This window comes from Lytechinus pictus, unplaced genomic scaffold (assembly GCF_037042905.1).
Source record: "Lytechinus pictus isolate F3 Inbred unplaced genomic scaffold, Lp3.0 scaffold_19, whole genome shotgun sequence".
NCBI classification, from domain to species: domain Eukaryota; kingdom Metazoa; phylum Echinodermata; class Echinoidea; order Temnopleuroida; family Toxopneustidae; genus Lytechinus; species Lytechinus pictus.
This window is the reverse complement of record NW_026974140.1, coordinates 5,879,009-5,897,505: the sequence shown is the minus strand read 5'-3', so window position 1 is coordinate 5,897,505 and position 18,497 is coordinate 5,879,009. Positions and strand designations below refer to the sequence as shown.

The 18,497-nt window shown below is 35.9% G+C and overlaps 1 protein-coding gene across 4 annotated transcripts in view; it reads left to right on the top strand.

Moving 5' to 3' along the window:
• The window catches only part of LOC129260982 (conserved oligomeric Golgi complex subunit 1-like), a 41,887-nt gene that overhangs the window by 14,373 nt on the left and 9,017 nt on the right, over positions 1-18,497 (top strand). For all 4 annotated transcript variants that reach the window (XM_064114643.1, XM_064114642.1, XM_064114644.1 and 1 more), the window contains exons 8-20: positions 367-408; positions 1,701-1,787; positions 5,915-5,951; positions 7,041-7,145; positions 8,834-8,887; positions 9,998-10,069; positions 11,003-11,190; positions 11,998-12,102; positions 12,465-12,703; positions 13,584-13,784; positions 14,959-15,060; positions 16,574-16,681; positions 17,413-17,455. In XM_064114643.1, the coding sequence (XP_063970713.1) occupies positions 367-408; positions 1,701-1,787; positions 5,915-5,951; positions 7,041-7,145; positions 8,834-8,887; positions 9,998-10,069; positions 11,003-11,190; positions 11,998-12,102; positions 12,465-12,703; positions 13,584-13,784; positions 14,959-15,060; positions 16,574-16,681; positions 17,413-17,455 (1,383 nt within the window). The remainder of the gene's footprint in view (positions 1-366; positions 409-1,700; positions 1,788-5,914; positions 5,952-7,040; positions 7,146-8,833; positions 8,888-9,997; positions 10,070-11,002; positions 11,191-11,997; positions 12,103-12,464; positions 12,704-13,583; positions 13,785-14,958; positions 15,061-16,573; positions 16,682-17,412; positions 17,456-18,497) is intronic.

Sequence of the window (18,497 nt, the reverse complement as noted above, 5' to 3'; positions counted from 1 at the left end):
GTAATCAAGTATCACTGAACATCCTGTACGAGTTTCAGGTCACATGACCATGGTCAAAGGTCATTAAAGGTCAATGAACTTTGGCCATGTTGGGGTAATTGTTGAAGTGCCATCATAACTTTGAAAGTTTATGGATAGAGTGAATGAAATGTGGACATGGGTGTAGTTGACAGTCTTAAGTCTCCGTTCAAATGTCATTTATGGTCAATGAACGTGGTATTATGTCATATGAATGATGTTTTTGTGAATGATTATTTTATAGTAGTTTTCAAAGTTAGCACTGCTGCTATATTAAATTGCGTAATGCAGGCGAGACTGCCAGAGGCGTTCCACTTGTTAGTTTAATTTTTTGATATTTATTTTCAGAGTTGCAGGAATGTGCTGAAGAATGCCAGTGCATCAGATATGGTAAGCAGAATTTTACAAGAGAGTTCATGAATTTATAACTGATTTGCCTATCACTTTTTGACTAACATCAAATGTGATGAAAAAGACCATATTCTATTTCTCTTTTATACATGTATATGCAGGGTGACTTTGCCAAGTAAGAGGTGAACATTTTAAATCTTTGTGTAGTACTCGCTTTCAACAATAACCAAATGTTCCCGCATGTAGCTCCCAGAGTGAATTTGACATTCACTTTTGCACTGAACTAGTCGTTCTCCTTCAGTGAGGTTTGACGTCACAACTTCTTGTCTAGTTGTACCATAGCTAGTGCTAGTCTAGTCGCATTCACTTTCACACTGTGTACTCATTCTCTTCTTACATTTCGAGGAGGAATCGTCATAAAAACTTGCTACTTGTATTACCTCTCTTGCTGTATGCTATTCTTACCTTCAATCTACCAGATGTTTCTTTGTTGCTCAAGTACACAGCGTGAGCTACATCCAGGAATTTCTGGTAACTGTTGATAGCAAGAATTTGATGACATCATGTTTTCGATATCACATTTTATGAAATTGGCCCCTTCTCATGAAGGTTATCACAAAGACAATTCAAGGGGAAGACTGGACATTTTGGCAATTTTTTGAAACGCTCTATTTCGTTCATTGGGAAGCGGCCCACTAGTGTTGAGTAAGTAAACCTTCGCACAGCGCAAGCAGCTGTGTATGAAACATATGGGGAAATTGAGAGGTGGCACAAGGGCAGTGTATGGAGATAATTCTACCTTTTCTTTCCCAGAAACCTCTAAGATATGTTCATCTTTAATTTTAGAAGAAAAAAATTGATGAAAAAAAAATCTTATAATGTCAAAATCGACTCTTCCTTCACCCCTCCACATTTCCCTCATATGTGTTATACACAGCCCAAAACGGTGATATGTGACTGTCTACTTGACGCTGTAGGGCGCTTTTCCCACGCATTTCATTGCACGCTCTATTAACTGTCCAGTCTTTCCCTTGTAGTGTCTTTTGTCATCATTACTGATTGGACTCCCTCTTGTCAGGTTTCTCACATTGGTACTGGATAAAACTCAGTGCCCTTTCTCATTTTGCCCATTTGTTTAGGAATGTACCCAGAAGAAAATGGGCTTGTCTTATTATGAAAACAAATCTTTCTTTCTTGTTCTTCCTCCTGCACTGGATAAACTCAGTGCCCTTTGACCCGTTTTTTTCCTTAATGTAAGAATGATGTTAAAGTCACCTTGTCCTGTAATATTGAAATGTTTTACTCTCTTGTTTTTTTCCTCTGGGTCAAAGGTGATCACCAAAGCCCTGTGTTCTATCATGCTTCTAGAGGATACATCTCCAAGACAAGTCTTTACAGAATTTTTACTGGCAAGAAAGGTTAGTCAAGCACAGCAGAAATGGTTGAAATAAGTTTATAAAACATCAGATCATTGATAACACTAATAAAGTTTTTGTACTGCGTGTTTTGGTGGTCCCTTTCAGGAGCAAACACAAGAAATGTGGTATACAGTGAAAACTTAGGATTAAACATTTCACTGAATGATAATGATCTTGAAACCTTTTTTTTTATATTGCTGATTCAATTTGTTTCAATTTCCTTTCTTTGTTTCATTAGATAATACCAGACTAGTCTGCAAGCACAGACACAAATTCAACACTTTAACCAATCACACCATGTCTTGAGTGAAGACTATATTCCAAACTCACTGTCAATGTCAAATAAGAGAGGCAGCCATAGCACATAGTGAATCTAGTCTCACTACTTCAGACTCTGCATTACGCTCCAGGGTGCTACATAACTTTTTTGAAGCACTTGCCCAGTCGGGCAAGTAAATTTTCAAATAGTTGGAAAATACTTGCCCGAATATAGATTTCACTTGCCCGAAAAAATCCTTCAAAACAAGTTATAGCCTTATGGTACATACCATACCATTGACGGCTTTAAAAATACATTTTTCAACATGACTACTGATGTACCTTGTAGTTAAATTTCTTTTTTTTAATGATTTTTATCTTGAACATCATGACAAAATATATGGTCAATATGCTCTTTAATTAATTTCCTAATCTCATATATTTTCCATATATTTTGGAGGGGACTAGGACACACAATAAAAAAAGGGGGAATCACTGAAAATAACCAGAAAAAAAAAAAAGAAATTAAGAGAGGGGGAGAGAATGAAAGAAAAAACAATAAGAAGACAGAAAGGACAAAGAAATAAAGGAAGGAAGAAAGAAAAAAAAGAAAATAAAGAAAGAAAGAGAGTGGCTGCGGGGAAGAGAAAGATGGAAAGAAAGAAAGGAAGAAAGAAGGAAGAAAAAAAAGAAAAAATAGAGAGAAAAAAAACTGAGGGGAAGAGAAAGGAAGGAAAGAAAGGAACGAATAAAAAAAGAAAAAGAAAGAATAAAGGTAAAAAGAAAGAAAGAAAAGGTAAAGGATTGACGGAAGGAAGGAAAAGGGAAAGAAAGAAAACGAGAGAAAGAAAAGGAAGAAAGAATAGGTATAATGATAGATGGAAGGAAGGAAAAAAAGAAAGAAAGAAAAGAAAGATAGAATGAAAGACAGAAAGAAATGAAGGAAGGAAAGATGAAGGAAGGCAGAAAGAAAAAATAAGGAAGAAAAGAAAGGATGGATGGAAAAAAGAAAGACAGAAATAAAGAAAATCAGAAAGAAAGAAAGGAAGGAAGGAGAAAGAAAGAATGAAAGACAAAAAGAGAGGAAGGAATGAAGGAAAGAAAAGAAAGATGAAGAAAGGAAGAAAAAAAGACAGGAAGAAAAAGTAAAGAATGGATGGACGGAAGGAATACAGTAAGAAAGAATGAAAGGAAGGGGAAAAGAAGGAAGGATTAAAGAAAGAGGTAAACAAAGGTTGGATGGAAGGAAGAAAGAAAAAAGATAGAAAGAAAAGAATGAAAAAAAGAAAGACAGCTATAGTAACAGAAAAAATGAACAAAAGAAGGAAATTTAAAGAAATAAAGAGAGATTCAAAAGAAGGAAAGAATGAAAGATAGGCAGAAAGAAAGAAAATAAAGAAAGCTCAAACTATCCAGTCATAAATAAAGAAGAAAATTTATAAATTTCCTTGGCTAAAAAAAAATAGTTACGAAAGAAACCACGTTTATCAACATACACACAAATGCATATATGTGGGACTGTCAAACAATGTATTACAGTGTGTGCAATACAGATGATCATTCGAAACCCAATCTTTTTTAAGCATAACAGAGGTGAAAATTTCTCCTTTTACTGCTTACAAATGATAGAGATACCCCAAATTTTAGCAAATATGGACATTACAAGAATTTTCATTGGTAAGAAATGTGAATTTTGTCAGTTCTGTGGGAGATTTCTTCCAGAGAAAACTTCGTTCGTGCAGCACCGTACTCCGTACAACTTAACTACAAGCATTGGTTGTGTGGACCAGGTAGGCGCTAGCTAGCTAGGTATGCTAGACTGCCATTGATTCTGTGTGTGTGTGTACGTCTCTGAGCTGTGTGTTTATTGCAGAAAATGGCGCACATTTTGCAATTCGAATCATGACTTATAAACTTTTTTGAAAGAAGAAATTAATGATATTGCTTTTTTGTCTCTTTTTCTTTTCTATATTTTGATGGTGAAATATGGGGAATCTTTCTAAAATATAATTTCCATAGGAGAATTTTGCTTGCCCCATTCTGGCAATCAGTTTTTGTCTTTGCTTCAAAACACTTGCCTGACTCTAACTTTTACTTGCCCCGGGCAATCGGGCAAGCGCTTATGTCGCACCCTGCGCTCTATGAGATTATGAAAACCAAAGGTCTGTGCCTGCAGACTATTGCGAGATCCTAAAGAGGTTTATACTACAGTCACACCATTGAAACTAATCCCAGACCAATGAAACCTATGATATTATTTTGAATGGCATATCGGTTAGTTAGAGTTGGTTTCGTGTAGTGTGGCTAGGGCATAGTTTTTTCATAATGTGTGCTAAATATAGTATCATAGTGTGACATCATAGGCCCGAATTCACAAAAGGTGGTTTTGAAAACCCACGGTTGAATCCATAGTTGAAGCAGATTTCCTGTATAAATTACGCTTAATTTAGCGCGTATCGGGCGCATGTATAAAAAATTCCAATGCTGATGCGCACTTTTGTCACAGTGCGCAAAATTGACGCCTCTTACTATGGTTAGATACGCTATTTAATTCATGAATCCACTGTTTTTATTCATTTTTAATCCACTGTTTGAAGAGTGGACTCATGAATAAAATAGCGTATCTAACCATGGTAACAGGCGTCAATTTGGCACACTGTGACATCAGCATTGGACATTTTCTATACATCCGCTAAATTAAAGCTAAATGAACGTAGTTGCAGTAAAACACTGATTTCGTGAGAAAGTCTGTAAAACCAAGGTAAAGTATTGATATATCATCGTGGATCTAGATCTGGTACAGTTACATAAACTGAACTTTGTGAAATCATAATATCTAGCTAAAAAACGATCACACTGAAGATCGCCAACACAGATAGGCACATGTGGGACAGTGTATTATTATTGCTGGAATAAAGACCCGACGGAAGTGACCGAATCCGCGCTTATTTTGCTTATTTCTCAGCAATTACACAATTTCTTCCAGAATCCTTTGGCACATATTTTTTATTCATACAAACAGACACTTTGGTGATCATTATATTAAATTCTGTAAAAAGTCATTTTGAGATCGTTCCCAAAACTGGAATTTACCTTTAAGCGTAATTTATACAGGAAATCTGTATAAATCACGGACTCAACCGTGGGTTTTCAAAACCACCTTTGTAAATTCGGGTCATAAAATTTTGATTTTTGCATATCATGATGAAAAACAACTACTACCCAAATTTTAAAAAAGAAAAAAAGACAAGTGTTACCAAGAACATGTGTAGCATTTTATTTTATTTGAATGCAGGATAAAAGAGCATTGTCAATTAAGCGCCTCAGCCACAGCACCTCCACCACAACCTAAATTTGATGGGAATCCGTCCATTGGGATTATGAACCAGGCCAATGATACACTTGACTTCAATATGGCCAATTATGTATTCATGAGTTCATAACTTAGACCCCTATGGACGATTTCCCACCAAATTTGGGCTGTACATGTAGTTGTTTTTCATTATGCTCTACCAAAATATGCTGAAATGCAAAAAAAGGGTTTTTGTGACATCATTAATTCGGTCCTCTATACATGTATGTTCATGTATGCATTGCCCTGTTAATAGGATCTAGGGTTTGTTGAGGGGAGTGATTAAAAAAGAATGTCACATCTGTTCCACCAAGCAGATTAATGTGTGAGGAAAATATTCATGAGAGGCTAGTCTAGGAGCACATTATCTGCCCTATTTACTATGTAATACTGATTGTACAAAAAAACATGGAATATCTAAGGAATATATAGTTTGTAAGAAAATATTTATATTTATCTTGAGTAGGTAGGTAGAGAACTAAAAGTGATGTCTTTGCTATTTTCCATTCTTATACAGAATGCTGTGCACCAAGCATTCAGTTCTTCACAGTATGGTAAGTATATCAGTTTGATCCTAGACAGCCTTATCACTTTAATAAGTATAAAACGTCTCTAATTACTCCACAACAAACTCCCTTCATGCTACCTCATGGTGAAACTTTTCTTCTGTGCATTAAACTATTATGTACATTTAAAGGAAAGTATCTCATGAAAATATGACTAATGTGTTCAATTTGTAAGAGTTTTAAATTGTATAGGATGGGAATTAGAGATGATAAAGATAGTCTAAACCTTCTCATGCCTTAAATCATATATTGCCCAAACCCAGCAGAGCATTGAAGAAGCTTTATAAGTGATAACTTCCTAGTTAGTTGTTAAGCTGGTATTCAAGTAGGAATAATTATTTTGGGGTTTATTAGAGGGGTTCCACACGCTATATTGCACCATTCGAATGACGAGGTTTGAGCCTGTTAATGCAAAAAAGCATAATTTGAAATGAGCAATTCAAATGATGGTATCAAGGTGACGATTATTAGAGAAAAACAGCAATGTGTGAATGCTTTGACCTCCAAAATGTAGTTCTGGGGGTGGAGCTTACAGGACCTTTCAACCATTCCCACAGAAAAACATGTTATTTTCTGCTCATTTGGCCAATATTCGCTTTGCTGGAGTGATTGATGGGGTACCCAAAAGAAGCCACACCTCCACTTATCGATGTGAAACGTAAAACTGCAGAATTCACGAAGCCTCCTCAGCCGTGTGAGTGGAAGATAATTCATTACAATTCAGCGGTGCAATTCATCTGAAACCCTCTTAGATTGATAGGTAATTTTTAGTGTGAAAAAAAAGCTTGAGTCCGACGGATTTGCAGTCATGTCCAATAATGTCCGTCTGGTTTTATTGTGATGAACACTTATTCCAATGCAGACATTGTCTAGTTGATTGAATTCAAATTACTTTTATCGTTGACAGGAAATCTGAACATTTTTTTCATTCTTATATGGGTAATGAAATCCCAATAGCTACAATATTCTAGGGTATAGTTATGGATCCCCAAAGACTTCAAGCAATTTTTTTTTTATGTTGCAAATGAATTTCTAATATATTTTATATTCACTCTGCTCTTGTTTCCCAAATTACAGATGCAAGTGTTAAAAAGCAAGTGTGTGGTGTGACCAATCTGATCAATCTCACATTGAGGCAGATCCATGCTGTCTTCTATCATCAAGAAGGTGATGAAAATAACGGTAAGCAGTGATGTATTCAGCTGGGTTAGCAGATGCCTACCATCCAGGGCCTTGGGAATAATTTTTTGGCTGGGGTTGTTGAAGTATATTTGACAAGCAAAAAAAAAAGAAAATGGTTTCACTACAAAATGAAGGGCGTTTTGCTCCCAAGAAATTTAACAAGCAAAAAAAAAAGAAAATGGTTTCACTACAAAATGAAGGGCGTTTCCTTACATTTCTCCAATTTGCCTCACCTAACAGAATTCCTTGGGGTGCTGCCTATGGAGAATAATACACACAGCACCCCTGCTTCCCAGGGCCATGCAACCTTCCCATTTCAGGCATATTTGTTCCTGTTTTTTTTTCTTTTTGTGACTATGAATATTCCACTTATTTTTGGCATATTCAATCTTTTTTTCTTGTCTCAGAGTTCTAGTAATCACTTTTCCTGTTAGTCTGTTAAAAATTGTTAAAGTTTTTGTTCAACTTGCTCTCACTTCTTTATTTCTGCATCAATTAAGTTCATTCTTGGTACATATTCTTGGGTAATACCATGTGTATGTCCATGAGGATGATGGGGTCAAGAGATCAAATGATATGAGGTCATGTCATGTCCATAATTTGTTTAAGTTTTGTTTCAACTTGCCCTCATTTCTTTATTTCTTTATCAATTTTGATCACACTGGGTTCAAGTGACCCTTGGGTAATACCATGTGTATTCATGAGGATAAGGTCAAAGGTCATCTAGGGGTCAAAAGATCATATTGCATACGTTATTGATCGCAAAATCAGGTGAGACTTGTTGTTTGCGAACCTTCTTTTTGTTTTGCTATGAATACAGTAAAATGTGTTTGTGTGCTTTGTTATATATTTTTGTAATTTCTAAGCATGGAGTATTTATGTCATACTTATGTCATATGCACGATAGATCTGCTTTCCATAGGCAGAGCCACAGTGCTTATGCTTAGCCTTGGCCTGTATGATCATTTATATTGACCAGATGCACAGATTGCTCTGGCTCCGTACCTTGTCTTTTTTATACAGCTACAGGCCGCCGATCATTTCAGTGAGAGAAATTTAATTTTAAAAAAAATCCCTTTTTTGTCAAATTATACCATTTCTTCTAAGAAAACTTTTTTAGAAGAAGGTTGGCATATCTTGGTTAGATAAAATACCATTTTAAGGGTCATATTCTTGTGCACATTGATTGGACCTGTTGGAAGTGTTTGGTCTGATCCGGTTAGAAAGTCACCTGGATGTTTAGTCTAGTTTCTTCAAAAGAGAATTGGAGCATCTGAGGGGCATTTCACAAACAGCTATATTCAATTCAAAGTATGCTAAAATTAATTTCATGAGATGTGGATGGTCTTCATCTTCTTAAAATTAATTTTAGAAGTTACACCTCTGGGTTCTTGCGATGAATTATTATCTAAATGGATATATAGAAAGAGAGCAATGGTATAATTCAGCAAATAGGAGATGCACTGTCACTTTGAAAAATTTTAAAAAGAGAATGCCTATTGGTGAAAAGTCCATATTCAAGGATTATCATAATTTTTAACTATGCATTTATTATTATTTATTTGGCATTTCAAATATATAGAGAATACAGAATTGAATAATTAGTGTCTTTATTTGAGTTGACTTTGGAATTCATACAATCAGTGGATGTTTATGTACAATAAATTTCATTCTTTATTTATGCCTAGATGAAGAAGGGAATTTACTTCAGAGAGTCCTAACAGAAACCACTTCGACATCAGGTAATTCGTAAAACTCATCATGAATTATTAAATGTACAAATGAAAATACATGTATATTATAAACAAAATAATTCCAAAAAGGATGTGAACTATAATAAAGAATATTCAAAAGACTTTTATTTGCCCAGTTATTCTTCTCTCAGTAGGGAGGACTGTCATTAATACACAATCTCATTTCAGTCTCCTTTCTTCACACAAACAAAAGCAAACAAAATTAATTGTTATATTTTTAATCAATTTGTTTAATAATTGTTTTACGCTTGGGAGAGTGCGGTCACCGACACCTCAAAAACAAATAATGCGAAAAAAAGAAAAGAAAAGAAAATATGCTACTGCCCTGTATGGTGTGATGACATCGAATGAAAGCTAACCCGAAATCTCCCTTCCACCTAACATAGCAACAATAACATATTGCGTAATCACATGCTAATCTACATTCCCCCTCAAATGAGATAGCAATTCTCTTTCTATACAATGCTAAGAGAATGTCACATGCTCACTTGCGCTTCATTTGTTTGCGATTTTCATCTCATTTACATTTTGGGGCTAGTTTTCAGAATGCTAAAAAGCGCCTTATTGGCAGTTATGCTGAAGCTGGGTGATAGTATACAGCGCTAAGTAACATTTGTGCTGAATAAATGTTGCATATACTAATTATTATTTAGATTGCTTAAAATATGTATACCATATTTTGATCTATGATGATACAATAACAATTTACTTTGATTTAAAGCTTTTGTGTAAATTATTGCGCACTGTGACCACTCAAGCTTGACTGCAAGGTAGAGACTCTAATGATATATGTGTGAAGTATATATCTTTAACCAATTGGAGTCTGAATGATTGTGCTATAACACATGATTTTCATAGACTCCAGCCCTCATATATGTAGACTCAGTCTCCTAGGGCTTCATCTACTTATTTCATTGTGCCAGACACCTTTTTGTAATCTTCCCTCGCTGTCCATCCCAGGTTTTTTTTATATGTGCTATTTATAAATGTTATGTTTACTTTGTGAATACCTTATTATTTACTTTTGCTGTAATTGTATGTGATTTTTATATGTAGCTTTTTGATGTTACCATTGTACTGTTGTTTTTCATCACCCAGATGGTAAGAGTGTTCTTGCTGATGAGTTAGCCGTAGGAACATTCAGTAAGCATCTACCAGCTAACATCACAGGTAATGACAATCAGCCTATCAAATTCAAGGATTTCAGTATTAGAATTATAGTAACGTGCAATAGTGTCCTTCATCTTGTCTTTGTGAAACAACCTTGCCCTATTTGAAAAGATGTTATATTGTTGCAAATGCTAACGCAGACACAAGTAACTGTAGGAGAGAACATAATCACATGCTCTTGCCCCAAACTGGAAGTTTTACATACAATTTTCATGGAAATCTTTCATACAGGCAACTTTGAAACATGCCGAAAGCTTTTTTTTCCACATGTTCGAGGTCTGTTTTCGGTAAGCAGTATTTTGTAAAACCGTCCCACCATCCTCAAAAGAAATAATGTTAATATATGTAATTGAAAGGGACCAAAATGAAATGGAAAGAATACTGCAGATTTCATGGAAAATGTTTAACCCCCCTATAATAATAATAGCCAATTTTTATAAAGCGCTTTTCCCAGAATGGCCCAAAGCGCGTTACAGCATATTATTACCCCGGTCATTGGATTCATTTCAATCCCGCACGAAAAGTGCACAATTTCCACTCCCTGGGGAGCATTCCTTGCATTCATCGCAGCCTCATTATGGCGCTGGCAAAATCAAACATACAATATCTTTCGCATCCTACCAGGTACCCATTTAGCACCTGGGTCGAGAGTGGCAAAGTGTGGAATAACGCCTTGCCAAAGGACGCTAGACCGCGGTGGGATTCGAACACACGACCCTCTGTTTACAAGGCGAGAGTCAGAACCACTACACCACGGCTCTATTGTATATTCACTTCTGTAGCAGAAAAGACAAATTGTTTCTTGTACCCAAAATGAATGGATGCGCCAATCATGCTGCATTTTCGTGTTTTTTTTACAAGTCTGTCAGCCTTGGTGTAAGTCTAACATTCACCTGTTCTCCTGTTCCTCATCTATTCACCATTTTTCATCAGATTTTCACCCGACCCTGCGCTCCTCCACGGATCCTATCGCTGCTACCTACCTTCAAGAATGTGTCTCTCAATGGGTGGAGACATGTATCAGTGATGTTCATGATGGGATCAGCAAACTATTGAACTACGTGACCTCTATCCGAGGCTTGACTAGCATCAGGGATGCTGTCTGGGATCTCCTACAAGAGGTACATCAGTGGATCGTATTACCAAACGTTTTCATGAATCCAATCCTATTAAACGCAATATTTTCTTAAAATTCATTCAACGTCTACCATGAATACACAAATACCCTCAGCAAATAAAGATGTAAGAATTTGGTCGAGATAAGTTTTCTTCTTTTTACAATATCAGCTTCCAATTGCACCCCCTCTTCGCATGTGAAATATTTTAGTCATTTGGAAACGGTGTCGTATGATACGGAACGTGTGTTTTCTGTAGGAAAAGATGGAAAATTCACAAATCACTAATCACTGATGTGTTTTGGACCTTTTTCACCATCTTTCTTTTCAAATTCCCTGTAGAGGGATGTTGTCAAGTTTGGAGAATTATTGAATAATGAAATTATTTTCTGATGCGTAAATGGGCACATTCGGTATTGCAAGGCCGGTCAGTAATACAATCACTATACTTGTCAGCCTCTCTTATTTCATTTTACTCAAGAAGTACTACCTCATATCTATGTGATGTGTTTTATTGTATAAAGTGGTTTAAATGAATATCTAATGTTTTTGACGGAGTGACAAATGAGTGCCATCTTTTATTACTTTCTTAGTCAGCACAATGGATTTTCATATTTCTTTAAAAACATATTTCACAGCTTTCTAAACATTCCAGTTCGATTGCGCTCTCACCAAAGTTCTTTATACTGCTAATTTAAGGATCATTATTATGACCATATCAGTAATTCTGATATTAATCCTGTAGTTTCATAGAATCCCTTTCATTTTTAAAGCACCGTGCTATTGTGGTCTGATTTTCTTGTTTTCATGTAGGATGATAATGTGCCAGCACTAAGAAATATCACCAAGAGAGTCCTTGGAAGAAGTCTTTGTCTGTGGGGAGAATTTGTCAGACCTCTGTTTCTCACAAGAATGCAGGTAAAATATATTATATTGGATGTTTTCTAAGAGAGGGATGTCAGAAATATTCCATGTGTTAATAAATCCACTAATATTCCACGAATGTTCCACTAATAAGTAGAATATTTCGGGCATCCCACTATAAAAAAGCCAGTATTTTGATAATTGGCTTTGGTATAATGCAAATTTGGCATTTATGTAAAGCTAGCTAAAGAAAAATTCATTATCAAATCAGTTAGTTTGACAAAAGTTCAGTTAATGCAATTTTTTTAGAACTTATTGCTGTTGGTTGTTCAGTGTACAGCCAGGCAAGCTTAGTGTCTGTAAAACATGCCCATATTATGTAATCCTGTGATATACCAATCTTTTCTCCCTCTCAGGCCATTCTCCAAGATGCTCTTGACCAGACACTGACCAATAGCCATCATTTAGTCATCCAGGCCTCCCATGACATGGAGAGTTCTCCAGCCGATCTGGACGTTGCTGCCCATACTTGGAAGGAGATATCTTCAGACCTACCAAGCCCGATGGCCTGGAGGGGCGGGGCTGGCAGCAGGGATGTGCTTGATGCTGGTAGCCTTTATATGAAGGCAAGGGCTTTTACTCCCAAGACACAGAGGTAGGGTTTTTAGTCATTTTTAGTCAAATGATAAATTATGCATAGCAGAGCTAGACTATAGGCGCCGCTTTTCCGACGGCGGCAGTGTCAACATTGAAATCTTATCCTAAGGTTAAGTTTTGAAATGTCATCATAACTTAAAAAGTATATCGACCTAATTCATGATATTGAACATAAGGGTAAACAAGTATTACCTAATATCCTGTGTGAGTTTCAAGTCACATGACCAAGGTCAAAGGTCATTTTTAGGGTCAATGAACTTAGATTATGATGGGGGAATCAAAATGAAATCTTAACCAAGGTTAAGTTTTTGAAATGTCATGAATTTGGAAGTATATGAATCTAGTTCATGAAACTTCGACATAGGAGTAATCAAGTATTATTGAACATCCTACGTTAGTTTAGGTCACATTACCAAGGTCAATTAACTTTGGCCGTGTTGGGGGTATTTGTTGAACTGCTATCATAACTTTGAAAGTTAATGGACCTAATTAGGGCAATCAAGTATCACTGATCGTCTTGCACAAGACTTCGGTCACATGATCAAGGTCAAATGTAATTTTAGGGTCAATGAATATAATTTTTTTATGTCATATGAAAGGTGTTTATTTGTGAATAACAATTCTATAGTCGTTTTCAAATTCAGCACTGCTGCTGTATTGAATCGCGTAATGAAGGCAAAACTGCCAGAGGCGCTCCACTTGTTGTTTTTCTCTTTAGGGGGGGAGGGGTAGGAAATATTTTTACATGTTATCCATGTGAATTTTATTCCATTCAAAAAAAATTTTTTTTTACCAATTTTAATTTAATACTAATATTTTGTGGTGAAAATTCTGCAGTGAGTGGGTGTTCAATTTTTTTTTTATCTTTCTTTCCCCAGCATCTGCTCTTTCATCGATGTGAGACTCAAGAGTCTACTAGAGGACCTTTCATCCTATACAGACAGACTGACAGACAAACAACCAAGTGACAAACAGAAGCCTGTATCCTCAAAGCCAAGTCAAGAGCCGTTTGATAAGTTTGCAGACACTGTCAACCTCCATAGCTTCCTTCAGATAGCCGGTACCAAGTGTGTTACCAGGTGAGGAAAGTCTGTTATCTCATTTATGTGTGACATGTTGAATGTCGGTAGCTTTTAACAGTGGTATTAAGAATAATAGTTGGTTGACATATAATACTCGTGTGTTTTAGGTGTGACACTCCTGGGCCGTGTAATATAAAGCTTGGCAACTGATATGGGCCAAATTCTAACGATTGATCATAAACAATAATCAATGCCATCAGTTGTAGAATTATCAATCTCTAAACTTTATATTACAAGGCACTTGCCAACATTTCATGGAAATTGGCATTTTTGTGGTAGTTACCAATGGTAACTTACCATAGTGACAGACAGAGAACAGTGCTTTTCAGCTAATCAAAACAAAGGATTTCACTGAAATTTTCAGAGCTGAAAGCTGTCTTTAAACATCTCTGTGGTACTCCATATTTTAGAAATTAATTGGATCGGAAATAAAAGTACAAATAAATCATATTTAGATAAACCTGTGTCAACATTTTGAAAATCATCTCTTTTATCTCACTTTTGTAGTAAAAACAATCAGCAATGGGGTTTAACCATTTGCGCACAAAGCTCACTTTTACTCGCTTCTTGATCCACAGGTTCAGCTTTGCCCAGTCCAAATTATTGTACATACAAATTCAGATGTTGTCATGGTATGATAAGTGATGTTGGTTGGAAAAAAAAAAATCCTTTACGATTAGATAAGATTTGGTCCATTAATTGTCCTCTCTTTCCACCCAAAATTTTATTTATTTTTGCATATTACTTCTAACTTCCAGTACAGATAAAAATGTTTCTCCTGTTTTTTTTTTTTTTTTGGGGGGGGGGGGGTCATTCACTGGAATAACATTCAAATAATTAATTGAATATGTATTTTTCCAGTACAGGTAAAAATGTTCCTCATTTTTTATTACTATTTCATTACTGCATCATTGTTATTTTCCAAGGCATTGATTTACATTTGCCATACTTGACCCAGGTATAGTGGTAGGTGGTACCTGGTTAGATTTGTTTATTGAATGCGAATGAGTTTTGGATATGGTTGCCAAAGCTGTAGACAGGGTCATGATACACAGACTCGTTTAGAATTTAGACATTTTGTAGTATGAACTGACAATAACTGACTGTTGTTTTTTACAGATTTCATATTTCTCTCATTCTTTTATTTTTATTATTGTGTTATTTCTTTCAGATTGGCTGACCATATAAAGGAAGAACTTTCTGATTGTAAACTTAAGCTAAAAACAGCCCAAGAAGAGAAGCTACATGACCAATCATCTGTTATTATTAATAGGTAATATGTCAAAATTTGAATTTTATTTAAGCAGTGAAAAAATGCATCAAAGAAATTGATTCTATGTCACACAAGGCAATAATGAACATAATATACATTGTGAAACCACTGAACTGCCAGGATCAAATAAAGTTAAACTGAATAACTGTAGTCAATCAAGACTATTTGACTCTTTCCAGTGCATGCTTACAAAAAGGAGAAATCAGATAAGGGAATGAAATTATGAGCAGAAAAGTTATTGAACAATGTATAAGGTTTGTGCCCTGGAAATTAGGTCTGAGTCAAAAATTCCAGAACACTTGAATGTGTTCCATAAAATGGATTTTAGAAATGTATTACCCCTTCCAGCATCCCAACAAAACAAGTGACTTAAACACAATTTATGCTAATAAATTCTATCTTGGAGTATAAAGGCATTTGGTATTCATTTTATTTCAGATTTCTCACAATATTGACATTCAAGCATTAGGTTAAAAAAAAGTTAAATTATAGCAGTAGAATTGGTATGTTGCTTTACTTTGTTTTCTTTGTCCAAGTTCATCAGTGTCTTCTGTGAATGTAGGGCACCTGTATTTGATGTATGCCGTTTATTGTACGTTTTTGGTAGCAAAGCGCCCATTGTAGCAACAAATAGATCATGATATGGCAGGATTGGCAGCCTCCCTTGTGCGAGGCGAGATAGATATGAGCAATAACTCATGAAGTGTAAATTCCTGCAAGACCTCTTGATTTCAAACACTACAAGATAAGATTTGCCCATTTGTGTGATTGCTATGTGTCTACTAAGTTATTCTACCATTTTGCAATAATGGTGCACCTTGCGAATCGTATGGGTTGTGAAAAATTATTTCAGAGCACTAATGATTTAAATACATGTGGGTTGTTGTGAAGGCTGAGAAATTCCATAAAATATGTACATTGCATCCCCTGTATGTGGCACCTGATGAAATTATTTGTCGCTTTTTTCTAGTTCAAATGAAAAGTTTTAATGTTCTCAAATCTTCACAGTTCATGAAATGAAGTAAAAATGGAAATAACGGGTCAGGGGTACAAAAAGGTTGATGATTTTGTGAAATTTGTCATATGCCTTACAATGTGAAGCGTTGTGGCCCAGTGGATTAGTCTTCTGACTTTGAAACAGGGTTGTGGGTTTGAATCCCAGCCATGGCGTAATTTCCTTCAGCAAGAAAATCATCCACATTGTGCTGCACTCAACCCAGGTGAGGTGAATGGGTACCCGGTAGGAAGAAATTCCTTGAATGCTTGAGCGCCTAGGCAGCTCAGCTAAAGCCGGGGTAATAATAATAGCAGGGCCCACTGGTAGAACAGTTTTCGAAACTGAAGTGGCTACCCTGGGTAAATATACCTATATTATTATTATTATTATAATGTAAAGTTAAAATACATGTATTTTCTTGCTTCTTTCTCTATTTTGACCATTTGAATTCATGTTTTTCTGAGGTATGATAAAAAAAACACTTCTCATTCTTGTTCATCATTTTGTTTGACACAGAGTTGTGTTTCTAGGTCGTCTTTGTTCGGCTTTGACTGAACTATCACCACACCTACAGCAGGCTGTCCTAATCACAGAGAGGAAGGACAGTAAGGTCGATGCAATGAGGTGAGGTCATCATGCTTCTTATTTGAATCGACTCTCTATACCCTGGTGAAGCAGTATGGGGCCTTTAGATTATTAAGTGTCATAAAGTTGGTGATATGACTTCCAACGAATGTTTATACAATGTACAAAACCTGATTCCATGACGTTTGCTTCGGCGACAATTACTCTGTTATAAATGTCATGCTCTAATCGAATGACAAACTTCAAACCAGGATTTAATACCATACTCTATCCTTAACCTAGCATAAAACCCTCTTGCAACCATAATTGTAGCCCTACATCTTAGATGAAATAATGCCTGAAGAAATGGTTACAGGAGCAATTGTGTCACCACAAAACCTATATGCAACTGAAAATGCTAATACCTGTACCATATCCAATAGGCATTTTAATTTTATCATAAATTACATTGGACATGCCAAGTAACAACTTTGGATAACCATTGCATAAAAATAAATGATTGAGCATAACCAATATTTGTCCATTGTACTCAATCTAAGGTTTATACGTTGCCAGGTTTATCCTGCGTAGACTCCTGGTATTTTCTTTTCTTATTAAAATATCGCTATCCAAGTGTAAGGCATCGGCAGTTATACTTTTACAATCATGTAGTTATATGGTTGTTTGTATTCTTTTTCTTCCTTCAAATTAAGCATTCATGCATCTTTGATGTCCAGAGTAAAAGTATTGATTAGTGTTCTGTGACTGAAATTGTTTATTTCTTATTTCAGGCTGAGGTCAAAGGTCACAGGGAAACGAGAAAGCAAGAACACTGTAAGTACCACAAACTTTGTAACAATATATATTGTGAAATAAAGTGGAAGCAATAGACATTGCTCAGAAACAATATTTGCATGCATTCTTCTTGAGACTGGCATACCTTTTGGGTGACATTGTGGGAACATGCCCGTCCATATTCTTTGATTAGTGTCCAGTGATTAAATAAGAGAAAGACAGGGAAGCTGACATACCCATGACCCCTGAAGCAGATTAATAATGATAATATTATAATACTAGTCATTTGTATAGCACCATCTATCTAGAAATATTCTATTCCGAGGCACAAGCGAAAAAAGAAAGAATAAGATAGTTTGGATGAGTGTCTTAGTGCCAAGAATTGATGCTGCTAGAAAAGATAAAACTTCAGTTTAGATTTGAAAATCTCTAATGATGATATGATTCTTAAATCTAATGATAAACTGTTCTAAAGAGAAGGTGCTGCGGCAGAGAAAGCTCGCTCACCATTGGCCACTCCAGTTTTGGGGGTCTTTAGAAGAAGCTCGTGTGATGAATTCAGGCTACAAGCTGGTGTATAAGGCATGACAAGGTCGTGTAAATATTTTGGTGCCATACCATAAAGTTTGCCAAGTGAGAAGAAGTATTTCAGAATTTTATTAGCTTCTGGAGAGCGTCCCATTTATGCCAATGGTTGATAAAGATTTTACTTTCATTCAGATCTCACATGCTGCAACAGTATAAATGTAATAATCTTTCTGCCTTAAATGATATTATTCAAACTAAGCAACATTTTCCATCACCATCATTCACAATAGGCAGTGATGTTGGAAGTTAGCAATACAAATTTTTCGACAAGTGGGACCAAATAAAAGTGTAGTGGTTTTTACAGTACACCAGTGGGCATATGCTGGTCCTGAAAAAGACCACCCAAATTCAACATTTCGACAAGTGTGCTCTTATCGTCTTCAGGAGACTGAGCAAAAGTTGTGAAAGCAGGCTATATATACTCTGTCAAGGTGCTGTTTGCACGGTGCCTTGCCGTATGCAAGGTTCCTAGCCAATCAGAGACATGTACATA